Raw genomic sequence first — 19478 nt, forward strand, 5'->3', positions numbered from 1 at the left:
CATGGGAGAGGGAATGTAGTGGGCGGGGCCTCAGGGAAGGGGTGGGGCAGGCCTAGGGTGTTCGGTTTTGTGCAGTTAGAAAGTTGGCAACCCTACTCCTAACTCCAAAATTATCCCTCAGATCTCTACTTGCATGCTGGACAATACTTTCTGGCTTTTTGGACTGTTAATTTCAAAGAGTGTTTGGTTTCTTAAACTGCTTTGACTGCTGAAGAGTTCACATGTCTCACACAGAAAGGCTAGGTTAATGCCCAACACTGAGAAACAGGCTAATACTCTTCTGAAGATACCAAGTTTTAATAAAATTGCTTCTTGGTGGGCCAGTACACTGCCATTTTTAATGGCAAACTCCTTGACGCAGGGACTGTCTTTCTCTGTAAAGTATAAAGCAACAAACAGTGTTTGCACTCAACAAATACTAGACTACCACCAGTTCATGGACTTTCTTTAGAATTATACACTAGATCGTTCTCTGTTTTAAAAAACAATTACCTTCACATTGACTATAAGGTATAGCAGTCACACAGATAGATATCTGTATTGAAATACTATGTACAGCTGCATTTGCAAATAATCATTACAAATAATTTCTAACTATAAGGTCAGTTAAGGACGGGAATAGGTTATCAAGAGAGGTTATGGAACTCTTGTCACTGAAGGTTTTTAAGAACAAGTTAGACAAATCCCTGTCCGGGAGGATCCTAGGTATACTTGTCTTGCCTCAGAGTGGCCTTGGGTTGGCATTGATGATGGTTCCTTCCAGCCCTACGTTTCTATTATTTTATGATTACTTGTACTATTTGTCAAACTATTTCTATATGCTTATTAAGTAAAACTGTAATAAGTTATTCACAAAAAAATCCAGTTTGCTAAAAATATTTTACCTGGTGTTTTGTCACATCCAGTACAAACCAGCGAGGTTTCCAACCTTTTAACAAAGCTCCTCTTTTGTACAGTGTACCTTCAAAAGACCTTGAACAGAAGGAGCATATGTATATCACCAAAAAGGTTTAGTACGTACATGTTGATTTCATAGCCTCCATATCATGGCACGTAAGGCATAGAACGGTCTATAACTGTTTAGGAACTGCTTTTACTACAGTATTAAAAATCAACTTTAAACAGTTAGAACAGGGGTCTGCAACCTATGGCACGCGTGCCAAAGAGAGCATGAGAGCTGACTTTTAATGGCACGCTGCTGCCTGCCGGGTCCCAGCCGCCAGCCCCACTCAGGCCGCTACCGAACCCAGGCCGGCAGCGGGCTGAGCGGGGCCGGGGCCGGGACCCCGGCAGGCAGCAGCGTGCCATTAAAAATCCTGCCCACCCCGGCCCATTCGTCTCCGTCCCCGTCCCCCAAACGCCTGAGGGGGCAGGGTGAAGAAGCTTGGTTCTGCCAGCTGCTACTGCAGGGCAGGCAAGTTCCCCCCTCCCCCGCCAGCATGCTGGGTTCCTGCCCCTCCTCCTCTTCCTCCCTGCCTCTGATCAGCTGATGGCCCTTGCGAGGGAGGGGGAAAAGTGGAGCCGCAGCGAGCTCGCTGCTCTGGGGAGGAGGCGGGGAAGAGGTGGGGAAGGGGGGGTGGAATCAGGGCATATCCCCTCCAGCCCCCTGCTGTGAGCCACACTGGGCAGGGGGCTGGGAGCACCCCCATGACCCTAGCCCACACCCCTGCACCCCCCTCACACACACCCAGCCCTCTGCCCTGACTCCAGCACCCCCTCCACATATCCAGCCCCCCCACAACCGCAGCCCTGACTCCAGCACCCCCTCCACATACCCAGCCCCCCATTCCCTGACTCCTGCACCCTCCTCACACCCCCCAACCTCCTGCCCTGACTTCTGCACCCCCACATTCCCACCCCCACCCTGAGCACCAAATGGGAGTCCTTCATTCCTTGCACCAAATGGGAGCTGCCCAGGTAAGCACTCCACACCCAAACCTCCTGCCCCAACCCTGAGGCCCCTCCCTCATTCTAGCTCCTGGCCAGACCCTGCACCCCAACCTGCTCCTTCACCCCCAGCCCTGTGCTCAGTGCAGAGAGAGAGGAAGAGAATGGGCTTGAACCAGGGAGAAGGTAGGTGGGCAGGGCCGGGATCCCAGACCGGCAGCGGGCTGAGTGGAGCCAGCAGCCAGGATCCTGGCTGGCAGGAACCGGCGGACTGAACCCCAGACTGGCAGTGGGCTGAGCCGCTCAGCCCACTGCCAATCTGGGGTACCGGCCGCCGGCCCGCTCAGCCCGCTGCTGGTCTGGGGTTCTGGCTGCCGGCCCCTTGCCACCCGGGGTCCTGGCCGCAGGCCCCGCTCAGCCTGCTGCCGGCCTAGATGAATGGAACCCCAGGCTGGCAGCGGGCTGGCGGCGTAATATCAGCATTTTAATTTAATTTTAAATGAAGCTTCTAAAATATTTTGAAAACCTTGTTTACTTTACATACGACAATAGTTTAGTTATATAATATATAGACTTATAGAGAGACCTTCTAAAAAACGTTAAAATGTATTACTGGCACGCGAAACCTTACATTAAAGTGAATAAATGAAGACTCGGTACACCACTTCTGAAAGGTTGCCTGACTTAGAAGATATATCGCTCAGAGCTGTGGGCCCATTGATCAGGACCATAATTTCCCACTGTGTCCAGGCACTGAAGCAGACTTAAAGATACTATGGCTGCCTCATTTCAAATGCTTTGTTTTGTTTTTATGTATTAACAGTAAGATTATTCTGACTGCGTGCATTACAGGCTAAAGTTTCTTAATGACCAAATGCTAAATTATTCAATAATTGTCTAGGTAGTACAGTAGTCTAATGCATTACCATACCACCTCTGGACAACTAGTTTCAAATCCTGGATTAAGGCACAAAAAAAATGAACTGGTCTTATCCTAGTTCCCATTTACCCATGTGACTAAACTGTCACACAGTTTGATACGAGGAGAAAGGTCCGCACTCAAGGAAGGCCCAGGTCAGGACTGAGATAGCAGACTTAAGGGGGAAGTCTGTGTGATATCTTCTCCCTTCATCCCTGATTCTCAGCACTGCTATTAACTCCTCACTTGTACGAACACTTAATTCACCCAAAATATTTTTTAAGATAGAAGAACGAAAAAAGTAACTAAGTAGAATTAAAAACTTTGTAAGAACAGTAAAAAGGCAGCAGAGTTTTCCATGTCTAGGAAAATTCTACTTTTTACTTCTAGGGCAGATATATGCCCCATTCTACTACGTTCATCGTTATTCTATCACCTGTTTGACTCCCTGGAGTATGACACACAACAGTGATGCATTCTTACAAATCACTTCCCTACTGAAAATGAAGTTTCAGTAATACCCAGCAATTAGTCAGTTTACCTATTCTCATCATTCTTCGATGTGAACTGATTGTATAGTGTGGTTGCTCGTCTGTCCACTCCATTAGAGGGAGAGATGCTGGCACTCTGTTCTTCACCCAGACCACTGTCAGGTAAATGCAGCAAAGACCTCTTCTGATAGGAATGTGGATTAGTAGACATTATCCCTGATGAGCCAGAAGGATGTCTTCGTGGCTAAAAAGGAAGATAAATGACAAAGTTTGAGTGAAAGGCTTAGCCAAGTTTAGAACTTAGAAATTTTCTAAAATCTGACTATCTGTTGAATTAAGAAGTAGAACTGCCAGAATTAATACATTATAAATAGTATTACAGCAAAACAAAAAGCCCCAACCACAAAACTCACAACTCCCTCCACACAGTCCATAATGTAATGTTTTCATAGCAGAGAACTGTAGTTCATCTCATCAGAAAGGCTTCTGCATTTTTACTAAATATACTAGAGAACATTTACTTATACATCCATATTGTGAAATATTAAAAAAATAAACTATCCATATAAAATAAATTAGCACATTATATTTCATAATGCCATCACCTTTTAAAAAATTGTACTAATTAGGAAAAGTCGGTAATGAGCTTCCCAGTCATTAATCCAAATTAGTGAGAATCTATTGTTTGTTCCTTCCAATCATTCTCCACAGTGGTAACTCAAAGTGGTCAGAACAGTTCAGAGGCTGATGTTTAAATTTTAATTGCATAGTACTAGTTGGACTGCAAGTTTTAACACGACAAATTGTGTTGATTATTGCATTATTTTAGAAATATAACTTAGTTTTACATAAATCTACATTTAAAGGTCATTGTACCCTGATATAATAGATCCTTCAGTTTTATTTGGTGTGTTTTGACTAATTCTTAGATCGCAGGGCTAGCAGCAGCTAGACAGCTGAGTACTTGAAAAATGAAGATTTGTTAAAACATTTGTTTTTATTCCTGGGATTCCTGGTAAGGATAAAAATGACCACAAAAGGTATGGAGCTTTTTTGTTACTGAATTTTTTGACCTCACATAAATCACACATTAGAAATGACTCTGAATATAATTTAAAATAAAGAACTTGCTCTCAGAGATTTGGCTTTCTAAAAGAACTAACTGTTTTTGCTGAATCTCCAAGTAAATACTTTCAGACAAGAAAATTACTTACACGTAATTCTGCCTCTCTGATCTGACAGGATTCTCTCTTTTGTGTTTTAGCTTCTTCGTGCAAGATGGGCAGAATGCCAGAAACTCTTAAGGAACTGACTCCCCTGAGGGCAGTAATAGTAGCAGAGTAGAGCATTAGCTAGGCCCCCTACTGGATGTTTTCTTCTGTCCCCTGAAGGGTATAAATATTCCAGTCAGGGTATCGTGTGTGATGTCAAATAGGGGGCCTGGCTTATGCTCTCTTCTGCTCTAGCTGCCCTCAGGGAGAAATACTTTGGGACCAGGGGGAGATCCATTCATCTTGCGCCAAAGATCTAAGAATCAAAACTGAGAATCTGGTGGACGGTATCTTGACAGAGAAAGATTTTGTAGTGTTATGCTAATGTGATGTGCTAAACATTATCTAAAGAAAGAACCTGATTTTCAGATTCTGTTATGCTCTTCAACAGCAGCTACGCAACATGAAATATAAGCAGTGATTGGAAGTAAAAGTAGGCCTATAGTAGATGAAATTTTGTATGGTGGATAATATGCTTAACTATCTACAATTTATATTTATATTCAGTATTCCCACCCAAATATTCAACATTTCCACCTAAAATATATTTGCCACTGCTTGGGCTGGCTTTTATTATTTGCTAAACCCTAAAAATGTGCTCAGGAATGTATAATACACAGAGGATCAGTTCCTCACCTAGTGTAAATAACCAGTTGTTGTAAAAGATTAGGCCCAGAGTATTGAAGGCCTGATTATAATGTATGGATCCAAAACTGAATTTTCACATCTGAATAATCCCATTGATGTCCAAGGAACTACTCCCATAAGCAAAGTTTCTCACATGTGTAAATTTTTGCAGGATCAGACCCCAAGAAGCTTTATAAATATCTAATTTTACACCATTGTGTATTATTACAATGCTTATCTTGCTCTATATTTATCAATCTACTTCAAGACCCAAAAGAAGTAAATGTCATAGGAATACATATTTTTCCACATGCAGCAATGCAAAGCCAGTAGCATGGGTTAGAACACCACATTCTGTTTTTTAGAAAGCAATACTTTATTCCAACAAATACAATGATTTTGTCACTCTCCCAGATAGTCTATATAGTTGAGATTGAGACTCACAGACTTTAAGGCCAAAACGGACCATTATGATCATCTAGTCTGACCTACTGCACATTGCAGGCCACAGAATGTTGCCTGCTCACTCCTGTAATAGATTAGACTCAGAACTTCTCGTTGAGTTACTGAAGTCCTTAAATCATGATTAAAAGACTTCAAGTTACAGAGAATCCATGATTTACTCTAATTTAAACCTGCAAATGACCCATGCCCCATTTTTCAGAGGAAAACAAAAAATCTGGAAGGTCTCTGCCAATCTGACCTGCGGGAAAATTCCTTCCCGATGTCAAATATGGTGGTCAATTGGGCCCTTCCACCACTTACATTGTCTTGTCTTGCGTCATCTTTAAGATTCACGGTGACCCTTTCCCACAAGAGCTGCCACCTTTCTGGGCTCTGATTTAATTTATTCTCCAGTCTTTCGATTTCCTGAAATCAATAAAAAAGTGTTTTCCTGAGGATATACATTTCAGGCCTGTTGCATCTTGAACACACAAATTCCATTTCCACTTTCCATAAAAGAAATATGATAATGATAAGGATTGGATATATTTTATAAAATTATTTAAAAAGAGCAAATCCAATGCTGTGATATTAGCATTAAACATTGCGAACATTTACATAACATGATTTATAAGAAATGATATTCAAGTATATTAAAAGGAGGAACCGAAACAAAGACTTATTTGTTTATAACATGTTCTTGTTGTGAAATTTGTGAATATAACCTTTCTTGGTAGCTTTCAGTTAGGAGCCCCTTCCTGCACCCCACATCCCTCATCCTGAGCCTGCACCCCCAGCCAAAGCCCTCACCTCCTTCCCACATCACAAACCCCTGCTCCAGCCTGTTGAAAGTGAGTGAGGGTGGGGGAGAGCAAGCAATGGGGGGGATGGAGCGATCAGGGGGCAGGGCATCAGGACAGGGCAAGGGGTGGGGCAGGGGTGTTCGGTTTTGTGCGATTAGAAAGTTGGCAACCCTATTACTTCTGCTTGTTCTGCCTTTTGTATTGTTTTCCTTATCAGTGCTGGGGTGGGGAAAGACAGAGAAGAGTTTGGGCCATTTGCTCAAGGGGCCTGGCAATCTGTTGGTTATCATTTGAAAAGTTTTTATTTAGAGCCCAATTCTGAGGGGTCTTCTACGTTGTTGGAGGCAACCTTCTGGGAGCCAAAAGGAAGGGATGAGACCTACTACACATAGTTGCTAAACACCACATTTTAGCTGCCTCCAGATTCTGTAAAGAGGAGACACACACAGAAGCTGGGACTAATGGACTACAAGCTAGGCATAGAGATTTGGACACCTTACACTTCATTTGCTTTAAACTATATCGTGAACAAGGGACAAGAACAGGAGAGTAAACGTATTGCTGCAATCCAGAAAGAATCCAGTTTGCCCCAAATGAGATAACATTCCTTGCAAAATATGAAATTACAATTTTGAAAACTCTGGGAAAAGACAGTTAGAAAATCTATTATGCAAGTTACTTTTTATTTAAAAAGGAAAGTGAAAAAATGTATTAAGGCCTTGCTTTTAAGGAATAAAAAGATATACCTAAATTGCCTCATTATTGGCTGCAGTTCACATGTAAAAAAGCTAAGTATTAAAACCTATTTACAGATTTGAATTCATTCAGAATAGCATAACCTTTTGTAAGATGATTGACTGATTTTCTGACCCCATCTCTCTTTGGAGATTAAATCAATTATTTTTACCTAATATTTACTTTTACAGCACATCTATATAAGGCAATGACTTGAATGGATATGAATTTGATAAGAGTACTAAATGGCAGTGTTCTGTCTTTATTTGCACCTATACTTACATTTAAGAGGCTGGTGATTGCATCAGGTTGCACTTTGCTAACATCATCATAGCATGGCCACACTATTTTCCTCTTACTCTGGCGAAATGAACCATCCATTTGGTCAGCTTCCTCTGAAGTGTTGCATTTTGCAGTAACCATGGTCCAGTCATAGGAAGGACCTGTGGCCAAGGTCTCCTCCATATAGTAATCCCACGTTTTCAGGCTGGACATATTTACACTTGGTTTTAATGCCTGTTTGAAACAAAGCCCAATATACTACAGTGTCACATGGAAATTTTCAGAGTTTTCCCCAACACAAATCCAATACTTTACATTTTATAGACTATCCTCCTGAATTGAATGTAGCACTGCAACGGGTGTGTGCTGATCTGGAATTACAATTTTCAGTGCATGACTGTGGGATACAACTCAATAAAAGATGTCAGATCAAGGAAAATAAATAGTTACTTACCTCACAGTAACTGTACCTCTTCAAAATATGTTGTCCATATGTAAGCCACTGGTGGGGTGCCTACGCCCCACACTCTTGAGTTCTGATTCTTTTGGCCAGCAGTGTCCATTGCGGCCAGGCCTGCCCTCTGAGGGCATAAAGGGTGTGGCAACCCGAATGTCTCTCAGTTCCTTCGCCAAAACACAGTGTAGATGTTATAGGACAATGCAGTGGCAGAAAAGGAGGACTGGTTGTGGAATATACGTGGAGAACTCGTATCAAAGAACCACAGTTACTGTAAGATAAACAACCATTTCTTCTTCTTTGAGTGCTTGTCCACATATATATTCTACTGTTGGTGACTAGCAAGCAGTGACCTAGATCACAGGAGGTGGATGCTAGGAGTCTTATCTAAACAATGATTGTCAGACAACCCTCCTGAAATGGACATCTAGAGGGCTGTCTGACAATCCTTGTTTAGCTAGCTGAAATGGACATCAGATATTGATGCTTCTACTGTGAGTTATGCTGCATGACTTGAGCTCTTGTGGAGTGGGTCTAAGTTGGCTATTTCATAGCACAATATATTTAGAAATTTCTCTGCATTGAAACTGCCTGACCTGTCGTCATAAACTACAAATAATCTGGGGGATACCGTAAATGGCTTAGTCCTAGTCATGTAGAAGGACAATGCTCTGCATACATCTAGGGTGTGAAGCTGAGTCTTCCCTTTCCATAAATGGGCAGATGTATGATTTGGTTGAAATAAAAGTCACAGACTACCCTCAGCAAGAATTTTGGTTTAGGTCTCAAGGGGACTCAATTTTTATGAAAAACTGTGTATGAAGGTCTGGACATGAGAGCTGATAGCTCCCCTACCCTTCTAGCAAATATTATTGCAACTTAAAAAGGGATATACCTGCATAAGGCCATTCAGGAATCTAGCTACTGTAGGGTGTGAAAATGTCAAATGTCTATGTTGGAGGGTGGACTGCTGAGATGGTTGCTAAATGGATCCTCAGGGAGATCAGAGATAGTTCAGCGCTCTTTAAGGGCAGAAGGTAATCCAATATGTAAGGTACCTGGGTGTTCAGTGGAGACAACTGGTATTGTTGAGCCCAGACAGTGAATCTCTTTCCTTGACTGAGCAGGTAAGCCTCACAGAGTCCTTTCTACTGCGGATAAGATTATTTTGTATCTCAGTTGAACAGGTTTGCTCTACTTATGTTAACCAGCCAGCATTCATGCCATGAGGTGCAAGAAAGAGGGATCTGGATGGAGAATCTGTCCTCAGCTTTGGCATACCACATTTGGGTGCAGAGGCAACTGACTTGGAAGTTGAATGAAGAGATTCGTTAGGTCTGAGAACTGGGACTGCCTTTGCCATGCTCGTGTTGTTATGATGATCATCCTAGCTAAGTCTTGCCTGAAGTTCCTGAGAAGTCTTGGGATCAATGGAATTGGAGGATAAACATATATGAGGCCTGAGAACCAGAGGACCAGGAATGCATTGGACAGATATCTCTGACTTTGCCCCTCTTTGGACAAGAACTTGTGGCACTTTTTCTTTCATTGGTGGCAAAGAGGTCTATGGTTGGATGACCCTACCTGATAGATATGTCTTGGATAACAGTATCCTTTACTGACCACTCATGATCACTGGCAACTGTCTGCTGAGGTGATCCATCAGCATATTTTGCAACCCTGGTAAGTGTAAAGCTATTGGAGTAATCTTGTAATTCCATGGATTTGCTGTTTCTTGACATAGAGCAAGTCTACATTACTGCTTAAGTTGATCTAACTTACATCGCTCAGAGGTGTGAAAAAGAGACCGCCCACCCTCCCCGACTGATGCAAGTTTCATGTTGTCCACACAGGTGCTGTATCAGCAGGAGTCGCTCTCCCACCAACATAGGTTCCACTTCTCGACAAGGTGGAGTAATTATCTCGACAGGAGAGCTCTCTCCCATCAGCATAATGCGTCTTCACCAGACGCACTACAGCGGTGCAGTGACCTTGGTGCAGCTACGCCAATGTAGCACTGTAGTGTAGACTTGCCCATAGAGGGGTGGATCTTGCTCCCCTGGTTTGTTATGTAATACATTGGTATGGCTTCATCTGCCATGATCTGAATTGTTAGACACTTCAGAACAGAGAGGAAAACTGTGCGTGCTAAACAAACCTTAGTTCTCAAATGTTTATGTGAAGCTGGGTTTTTTGAGGAGTCCATAGGTTGAAAGTTGTCTAAATGGGCTTCCTTTCCCACCAGAGGAGATATCTGTCACCAGAGTATTTGATGGCAATGACGGAGAGGGACCTATTGCAGGAGTCCTGGCAGGACCTGCATTCTCATATTCAAGTGATGTTTGTTGGGTTGATATACCAACTTTAACCATCCTTACCTGCAATATAGGCATGCTGAGTTAGATATGTGCAGGAGGCCATGTGCCCTAGGAGTCAGACAAATTTTTACAGATATCTCGTGTTGAGCTAGCAGGTGGTTGGCCAGATTGTCTATGGCTTGGAATCTTTCTTGGGGCAGATAGGTCATTGCTGTTGTGGAGTCCACAACTGCCCCTATAAATGCTATCCTTTGAACAGGAACTAATACGGACATCTCTTTTCAGAGTAGCAGCTGTATTAGTCTGTATTTGCAGAAAGAAAAGGAGTACTAGTGGCACCTTAGAGACTAACCAATTTATTTGAGCATAAGCTTTTGTGAGCTTTAGTTGGGGGCTGAAGGTGATGGCTAGTGGCGTTCTGTTATTTGTTTCTTCACTTCATCAGGTGGGTATTGTTCCCATTGTTCCGCATTTGCTCCAACCCCTCAGACAGAGACAAACACCTACAAGATCTCTATCAAGCATTCTTACAACTACAATACCCACCTGCTGAAGTGAAGAAACAAATTGACAGAGCCAGAAGAGTACCCAGAAGTCACCTACTACAGGACAGGCCCAACAAAGATAATAACAGAACGCCACTAGCCATCACCTTCAGCCCCCTACTAAAATCTCTCCAACGCATCATCAAGGATCTACAACCTATCCTGAAGGACGACCCATCACTCTCACTAACCTTGGGAGACAGGCCAGTCCTTGCCTACAGACAGCCTCACCAGCAACCACACACCAAAAACACTAACCCAGGAACCTATCCTTGCAACAAAGCCCGTTGCCAACTGTGTCCACATATCTATTCAGGGGACACCATCATAGGGCCTAATCACATCAGCCACTCTATCAGAGGCTCGTTCACCTGCACATCTACCAATGTGATATATGCCATCATTTGCCAGCAATGCCCCTCTGCCATGTACATTGGTCAAACCGGACAGTCTCTATGTAAAAGAATAAATGGACACAAATCAGATGTCAAGAATTATAATATTCATAAACCAGTTAGAGAACACTTCAATCTCTCTGGTCACTCGATTTCAGACCTAAAGGTTGCAATATTAGAACAAAAAGACTTCAAAAACAGACTTCAACGAGAGACTAATGAATTGGAATTAATTTGCAAACTGGATACAGTTAACTTAGGCTTGAATAGAGACTGGGAGTGGATGTGTCATTACACAAAGTAAAACTATTTCTCCATGTTTATTTCCCCCACCCCCCACTGCTTCTCGGACGTTCCTGTTAACTGCTGGAAATGGCCCACCTTGATTATCACTACAAAAGGTTTTCTCCCCTCCCCCTCCTGCTGGTAATAGCTCATCTTAAGTGATCACTCTCCTTAGAGTGTATATGATAACACCCATTTTTTCATGTTCCGTGTGTATATAAATCTCGTCACTGTATTTTCCACTGAATGCATCCGATGAAGTGAGCTGTAGCTCACGAAAGCTTATGCTCAAATAAATTGGTTAGTCTCTAAGGTGCCACTAGTACTCCTTTTCTTTCTGGACATCTCTTTGTTTACTTTTAGTCCTAAAGAGGCAAAAAGTTGGAGAGTTTGCTGTATGGAGTCAGTCATCTGTTCTTGAGACTTCCTGCAAATGAGCAAGCCCTCAAAGTATGGATGAACCCAGACTCTTTTTCCTGAGATAAGCTGTCACTACTACTAGGAATGTTGGCCCAGATTTCTAAAGGTATTTAGGCATTGCAATATCTGCCTGACTTAGAAACCTAAGTTTCATTTTCAAAAAAAGTTTCATTTAGGCACTTAAGACCCTAAGTTTCATTGATGTTCAATGAAATTTAGGCTCCTGAGTCACTTAGGCATTGGAATGCTGAGCAGACCAATGCCTAAATACTTTTAAAAATCTGGGCCTTTGTGAATATAGCTGGCCACAGGTGGTGGCTTCCTCCTTGCCCCGGGGGTGCTCAACCCCTGCTCCACTCCAGGCCCTGCCCTCACTCCACCCCTTCACCCAAACCCCCAACCCCATCTTGCCCTCGCCTCGCCTCTTCCTGCCCAGTTCTGCCTCTTCCTGCCCAGTTCTGCCTCGTCTCCTGAGTGTGCCCTGTCCCCGCTCCTCCCCCCCAAGCACCTTCTGTACGCTGTGGAATAGCTGATCGCAGTGGGTGGGAGGCACTGGGAGGGAGGAGGAGGAGTTGATTGGCGAGGTTGCCGGTGGGCGGGAAGTGCTGAGGGGGAGGAGGTAGGAGCGAGCTGTCGGTGGGTGCAGCCCTGAAGCACTGATGGAGTCAGCACCTATGCCGCTGCCGTGCTCCATAGACTGAACGATAGGACCCTGTGTTGGTAGTGGGAATTGCTTATCTGAAACCTTAGATATTTTCTGTGGGTAGGATGAATTACTATATGAAAATAAGCATCCTGGAGATTGAGAGCTGAATACCAGTCAGGTGGATGGAAGGTGATGTAGGATGGAAATGATCGAGGCCAGGGTTACCATCCTGAACTTGAGCTTGTGAATGAAGGTGTTCAATTGTCTCAAGTCCAGAATAAGGTGCCAGCCACTCTTCTTCTTGAGAATTAGAAAGTAATGGGAATAAACCCCATTACCCTCTGTATTCTGGACACACTATTTCCACTGTTCTGAGATTTGGGGTGTGTTTACACTGGAGCTGAAGGCATAATCATAGAATCATAGAATATCAGGGTTGGAAGGGACCTCAGGAGGTCATCTAGTCCAACCCCCTGCTCAAAGCAGGACCAATCCCCAATTAAATCATCCCAGCCAAGGCTTTGTCAAGCCTGACCTTAAAAACTTCCAAGGAAGGAGATTCTACGACCTCCCTAGGTAACGCATTCCAGTGTTTCACCACCCTCCTAGTGAAAAAGTTTTTCCTAATATCCAACCTAAACCTCCCCCACTGCAACTTGAGACCATTACTCCTTGTCCTGTCCTCTTCTACCACTGAGAATAGTCTAGAACCATCCTCTCTGGAACCACCTCTCAGGTAGTTGAAAGCAGCTATCAAATCCCCCCTCATTCTTCTCTTCTGCAGACTAAACAATCCCAGTTCCCTCAGCCTCTCCTCATAAGTCATGTGTTCCAGATCCCTAATCATTTTTGTTGCCCTTCGCTGGACTCTCTCCAATTTATCCACGTCCTTCTTGTAGTGTGGGGCCCAAAACTGGACACACTACTCCAGATGAGGCCTCACCAATGTCGAATAGAGGGGAACGATCACGTCCCTCGATCTGCTCGCTATGCCCCTACTTATACATCCCAAAATGCCATTGGCCTTCTTGGCAACAAGGGCACACTGCTGACTCATATCCAGCTTCTCGTCCACTGTAACCCCTAGGTCCTTTTCCGCAGAACTGCTGCCTAGCCATTCGGTCCCTAGTCTGTAGCTGTGCATTGGGTTCTTCCGTCCTAAGTGCAGGACCCTGCACTTATCCTTATTGAACAGCATCAGGTTTCTTTTGGCCCAATCCTCCAATTTGTCTAGGTCCCTCTGTATCCTATCCCTGCCCTCCAGCGTATCTACCACTCCTCCCAGTTTAGTATCATCCGCAAATTTGCTGAGAGTGCAATCCACACCATCCTCCAGATCATTTATGAAGATATTGAACAAAACCGGCCCCAGGACCGACCCCTGGGGCATTCCACTTGACACCGGCTGCCAACTAGACATGGAGCCATTGATCACTACCCATTGAACCCGACAATCTAGCCAACTTTCTACCCACCTTATAGTGCATTCATCCAGCCCATACTTCTTTAACTTGCTGACCAGCTAATGGCCAGCTAAGGCAGATATATCTATGGTAACTGTGCCAAGCTGGCACACTAAAATAGCAGTGTAGCTGTGGCTGCATGAGCAGTGTGATGGGCTAGCCACCCTGAGTACAATCCTGTCTGAAACTCTAAGCAGGTACTTGGATTGGTTGGCTTGTCCTGCTGCCTGTGCAATCATGGCTACGCTACTATTTTTGGAATGCTGCCTTCATAAGAGCTAGCACGGGCATACATACTTGAGCTCAAAATTACATCTCCTGCACCAGAGTCGACTTATCCTCAGAAGTGACTGCACCTCCAGATGTAGCATGCTGTCATGAGATTGGTCTCTGAAAAGTGATGGGGAAAATAGATGGTGGGTGGGGAGTGTCTGGAATTGGATTGAGTAGTCCACCTCTATGATTTGCATGACCCAACAGTCTGTAATGATGTTCCAGACCCCACAAAAATAAAACAAATGGAGGGGATATAAGCGGGAAATCCAAGAAAAACTGTACACTGCCCGCGACCAAAGAGCCAAATCTGCTGCTTTGATGATGGGCAGGGCTAGTGAGAAGATGGTAAGTGAGGCACATGATTTCCTCTTCTTACATTTCTGTTGCTTCCTGGGTGGTTCAGGCTGTTGATAATGAGGACAGTATTGGCTGCCTTTGATGTGGTTGAGGATTAAAGAACTTTCTCTTTGGTGCATGAGTACAGACTCTTAGGAACTGCAGTGTCACTTGAGAGTCCTTTCACAGAGCATACAAGCCTCATTAATCTTTACATTAAAAAGTTTGTATACTTCAAATGGAAGATCCTCAATTGTAACTTGTACCTCTCATTTGTAGCCTTGATGATGAATAATATTTGCAGCCAAAAAAATTGAATTTCTTGTATCTGTCTTGAGGTGTAAATTTTTGCTGACTCTGTGTTTTGAAATGCTTTGAAGTTGTCTGGGAGTGAGGTAGATGTGGCTACCATAGCCTCATCCAGATACAACAATGAGATAGGCGTTTGTATGGGGTGGGTCCTCTGCCAGCAAGTCCCCATCAGAGCCCTGACCACTCTGTCCAGTCAGCAGCTCTGTAGTCATGGTTGGCTGTAGCCCTTTGTGAGGTGGGGGAGAAGGTTATCTATCCCTGGACTAGGTTGCATCCCTCTTAGAGTTCTAAGTCTGAAACAATAATAATGAGTCCTAGACTCCCTCTCTGAAGCATATGGATCTGAATATCTAGACCCCAGGGACTGAACTGGTAATGCCCCCTGCTAGTCTCAGAGCCTGGGAAAGAGAAGAAGTGCTTCTTTTGCAGGGTTGCAACAGTCTCAGATGGAATGCTGGGAGCATCACCAGACTGCACTCTGATTTGTACTGCTGATGTGCACAGTACCAGAATGGGGGTAGCAGCTGGTTGCAGAGGAAGTACCTTCTATGCTGATAATAATGGTGAGTCCAATAATGAGGAGACCATAAGGTCCCTTAAGGCTGGGTAGGATTTTGGAACTGAGTATGCTGGAGCCATGGGTAAGTGTATGGACAATGTTGGTACTGGGGCTATTGGCACTGGAGCACTCAGGGACAAAGGGCTGGTAACGGGTAATTTTTTGAAGTACTGAGGAACCTGGTCTTGATGCACAGTGATGGGTGCCAAGGAACCCTCACTGGGCCTCGAGCTACCTTTTTCCAAGAAAATTTGAGGGGATTTCTGGTTTCTCAAGGAAGGATCTGATAAAGGAGACCTGGATCATTTTCCTTTGTGGGCTTGGTGCTCTTTTCTCCCCTTATCCTCTGCGGTTTTACCAGCTAACAAATTGTGAAGTAGTTATCTGTTTACAATACAGTGGGTAGATTGCACAATGTGTGAGATGCTCCGATACTGCAAATTCCAGCTTGTAGCCACAGGTGGTGAGAAGGAACAAGCACTCATAGAATAAATTGTTACTTACCTTACAATAACTACAGTTCTTTGAGATGTGTTGTCCATATGTATTCCATGATCTGCCCTTCCTGCTACCATGGAATCTTTTAACACCTGCATTTTTTACTAGTTAAGGATTTGAGGGACAGTTAGGGTCACACCTTGCCCTTTACGTCCTCAGCTGGGAGACAGAAGGATACTCGGGGCACAGGTGCAGCTCCAGTGAATTCTGCTGGCCAAAAGAATCTGAACTTGAGTGCATGGGACACATGCACATCAACAGTGGAATATACATGGAGAAGAACGAGCCATTCTTATCTGTCCATCTTTTCAGCTAACAAGATAATAAAATGGAGGCACCCGGTGTGTATGTACAATTCCTTCATGTCTCAGTTGGAACCCTCATAACCTCTCCCATTTCTCCTATTTTAAAGGAACTCGCAATCCAGGTTCTGCATCATGACTACGATTCAATTAGCTGAACAGGGGAAAATCTCCCTTTATTAATACTAACTGATCAGAGGTGCTAATTTTATAACAATAGAACACATGTATGGAAAATGAAACAGATATGGTTCCCCAATTGAAATATTTATACATGTTTTGTTGATCAAGATTAAACTACTTTATAAATAACATTACATATGGAAAGCAATGCATCAATATTATTAATCTGTGTGTTGCCAGGCATACCTTTAATATTTTACTGAATGTTTTAATTTAAAATTGACAAGTATTGTTCATGACACTGTACTTTATACTTAGAAAATAATTCCAACTAGAAGGGATATGGGTCATAGTGATAAATATTGACACTATAAAATTATTCAAGATACAGCTAAATGTGATCAATATATGATCCTATCAGGCAACGATATGACATGTCATGCAATGTATCAGGACCTTATGAAATGTGTCTCACTACCAATGGAATTTATATTTACTTTTAACTTGTTTCCTCATAATTTTTATTTAGATTTACTTTTTATGGTCTTGTGCAAATGTTAAGATTGCTCCTGCAATCATTATTCACATAATTAATCTTATGTCATGCACCTAAGTAGTCTTCTTTATGTCAGTGGGACACATGTGGATGAGTAAATGTTCTAAGACTTGCCCCTTTACAGTTAACCAATATGAGTCTTAAATAATTTGCATGACTAGTGATATAAACTAGTGAGAAATTCCAATGATGTATTAATATTTCTTAACATTTCTTAAACAGGGTTACTTAGCATAATAAATGTCTGAAACTAGTCTAGACCAATTCAACAAGTGGCAAATTACTTAGAGAATCATTCAGAATAACAAACAACATAAAAGTTTCTATATCATACCTCTGTTTCAACAGGTGCATATAGGTAATTGAAGAAAATTGGGCTCCTTTTGTGCATTTTTTCAATACATTCCCAAATACAGATTCCCTTTTTGGCATGTCTGTCTCCTTTATCTTCAAACAATGTCCCTATAGGAAAAAAAAGGTAAAAGAAGGATTTATAGTTACATGTAACAAACGTAAAGCAGACGGATTTGGTTTTATGACATTTATCTTGAAATGAAAACGTTGCAAAAATGCCTAATACTTAAGAGGTCTGAATTGATGAAAGTAACAGTAAAGATTTTTATGTGGTGCAGGGTAAATGCCTTTCTTGCTGCCTGAACACCAACTTGATATGAAAATAAAATGCAACATTTGCATTCTTATTCTGAAGCCTACTGCAGTACTTGAGGTGTTGTTAATGAGGTTTGTTCAAAATTTACTTTTTGTTTTTGCACTTAAGCGGCAATTCAGTGTACTATATATACACATTAAAAATGTTGTAATCATTCAATAACTTATGACACATTGTTCTGCTATTGTGCAATATCACCATCTGAAATGTGGACTGGGAAGTACAAGTCCGAGAGCAGAGACTTGAGGTGAAATCCAGGCTCCACTGAAGTCAAGGGTAGTTTTGTCATTGACTTCACTGAGGTCACTATTTCCTTCTTGGTGTGATGATATTTGAAAGCATCACCACACTGTTGGGAGTCTCATAACTATGATAAAATGACATTAGTTTAAAAAACATACAAATCAGTATTTTGTGCAGAAATAGAATGGTTGCTCAGTGCCTGGATTAGTTTCATGGTTGTTTGGGATTTTACAGAATGCATTAAATTGACTGCTTGCCATGAAAAACATGATTTCTCTGTGAAAACTGTTAATTTCAGAGTTTACACTACCCGCTTTGCTTCTTGCATATGGTCAGAGACAAGCCTGAGAAAGGTGGACGTGACTGAGTGATCAATCTGACAGAGGTAGGGCTGAGAATGCAGAAGGGAGGTGGGGCCTTAGAAGAAGCAAGTTAGCCTGCAAGAGATAGAGGAAGAAAGTAAAAGAAAAACACAGGAGTTCATGAGGAAGGGGAAAAAGGCTCTCCTTTATGGAAATGCCATACAATCTCATGAATCCCAGGACCTCTTTTCTGTAATTTAAAAAAAAAAACCCCAATAAAAAACAAAAGTTCTTTAGAGAGCAGGCAGATGGAAGTAGAAATTGTATTAAGTGAGTGGATTGGAAAGTGAAGCAAGGGTCTGGCAATTATAACTATTCTTTCAATTTCTCTTACCCTTTTATTCTTTCCCTTTTAGCATGGTTCAGGAATTATTCATTCACCAAATATAACTGCCAATGACTCTGTACATAGAATTAATTACAGTACACCCCAGGCACTTACATGGCATATGGTAAGTTTTTCTATGTTTCTAGTTTGTTGCAATGTAATCATTAGCACCATCTCACAATGGAAAGACTCCTATGAACTAAATATTAATTAAAAGCAAAAGTGTAAAATAATAAAATGAAAAAAAATCAATGAGCATCAACCACATTCTTCTACACATACCATGTTCTAGTCTTTCATAGTCTGAATCCAGAAGAAATGTTTTAAATCTATTTGATACGTAGTGGAAAGCTAAGAACTTCAGGAAATACTGATTGAATTCAAACTCGGTTGGATACTGGTTGTGAATCTACAAAATATATACAGAAGGGAAAAAAGACATTGACTACAGTAAAACAAGAATGTTTAAAGCACAGTAAGGTAAAATATAATGAAAAAGTAATAATCCTGTGAATGCTGATAACAAATATGTACTTACAGGCTATTGTCTTACCTACACTCCTTATGGATCCATTTATGCAGGTTCTTTTTCTGGTATTTTCATTTAAGACATTTTGTAGCTGAGGTAAACCATGGAACATTTGCTCCATCAAAATACTAGAGCAGGGGTCGGCAACCTTTCAGAAGTGGTGTGCCGAGTCTTCATTTATTCACTTTAATTTAAGGTTTCGCGTGCCACTTATACATTTTAACGTTTTTTAGAAGGTCTCTCTCTATAAGTCTATATATTATACAACTAAACTATTGTCGTCTGTAAAGTAAACAAGGTTTTCAAAATGTTTAAGAAGCTTCATTTAAAATTAAATTAAAATGCTGATCTTACGTCGCTGGCGCGTTCAGCCTGCTGCCAGCCTGGGGTTCCGTT

General features: G+C 42.3%; 1 protein-coding gene across 3 annotated transcripts in view; it reads right to left on the bottom strand.

Annotated features, from left to right (window-relative positions):
• SBF2 (SET binding factor 2) overlaps positions 1-19478 on the bottom strand; it is a 555773-nt gene that overhangs the window by 6067 nt on the left and 530228 nt on the right. For all 3 annotated transcript variants that reach the window (XM_027819477.3, XM_027819476.3, XM_037899793.2), the window contains 6 exons: positions 18836-18962; positions 17285-17412; positions 7460-7693; positions 5961-6065; positions 3348-3541; positions 885-972 (listed from right to left, as the gene is read on the bottom strand). In XM_027819477.3, the coding sequence (XP_027675278.2) occupies positions 885-972; positions 3348-3541; positions 5961-6065; positions 7460-7693; positions 17285-17412; positions 18836-18962 (876 nt within the window). The remainder of the gene's footprint in view (positions 1-884; positions 973-3347; positions 3542-5960; positions 6066-7459; positions 7694-17284; positions 17413-18835; positions 18963-19478) is intronic.

Source organism: Chelonia mydas, chromosome 6, assembly GCF_015237465.2.
Source record: "Chelonia mydas isolate rCheMyd1 chromosome 6, rCheMyd1.pri.v2, whole genome shotgun sequence".
Classification (NCBI taxonomy): Eukaryota; Metazoa; Chordata; order Testudines; family Cheloniidae; genus Chelonia; species Chelonia mydas.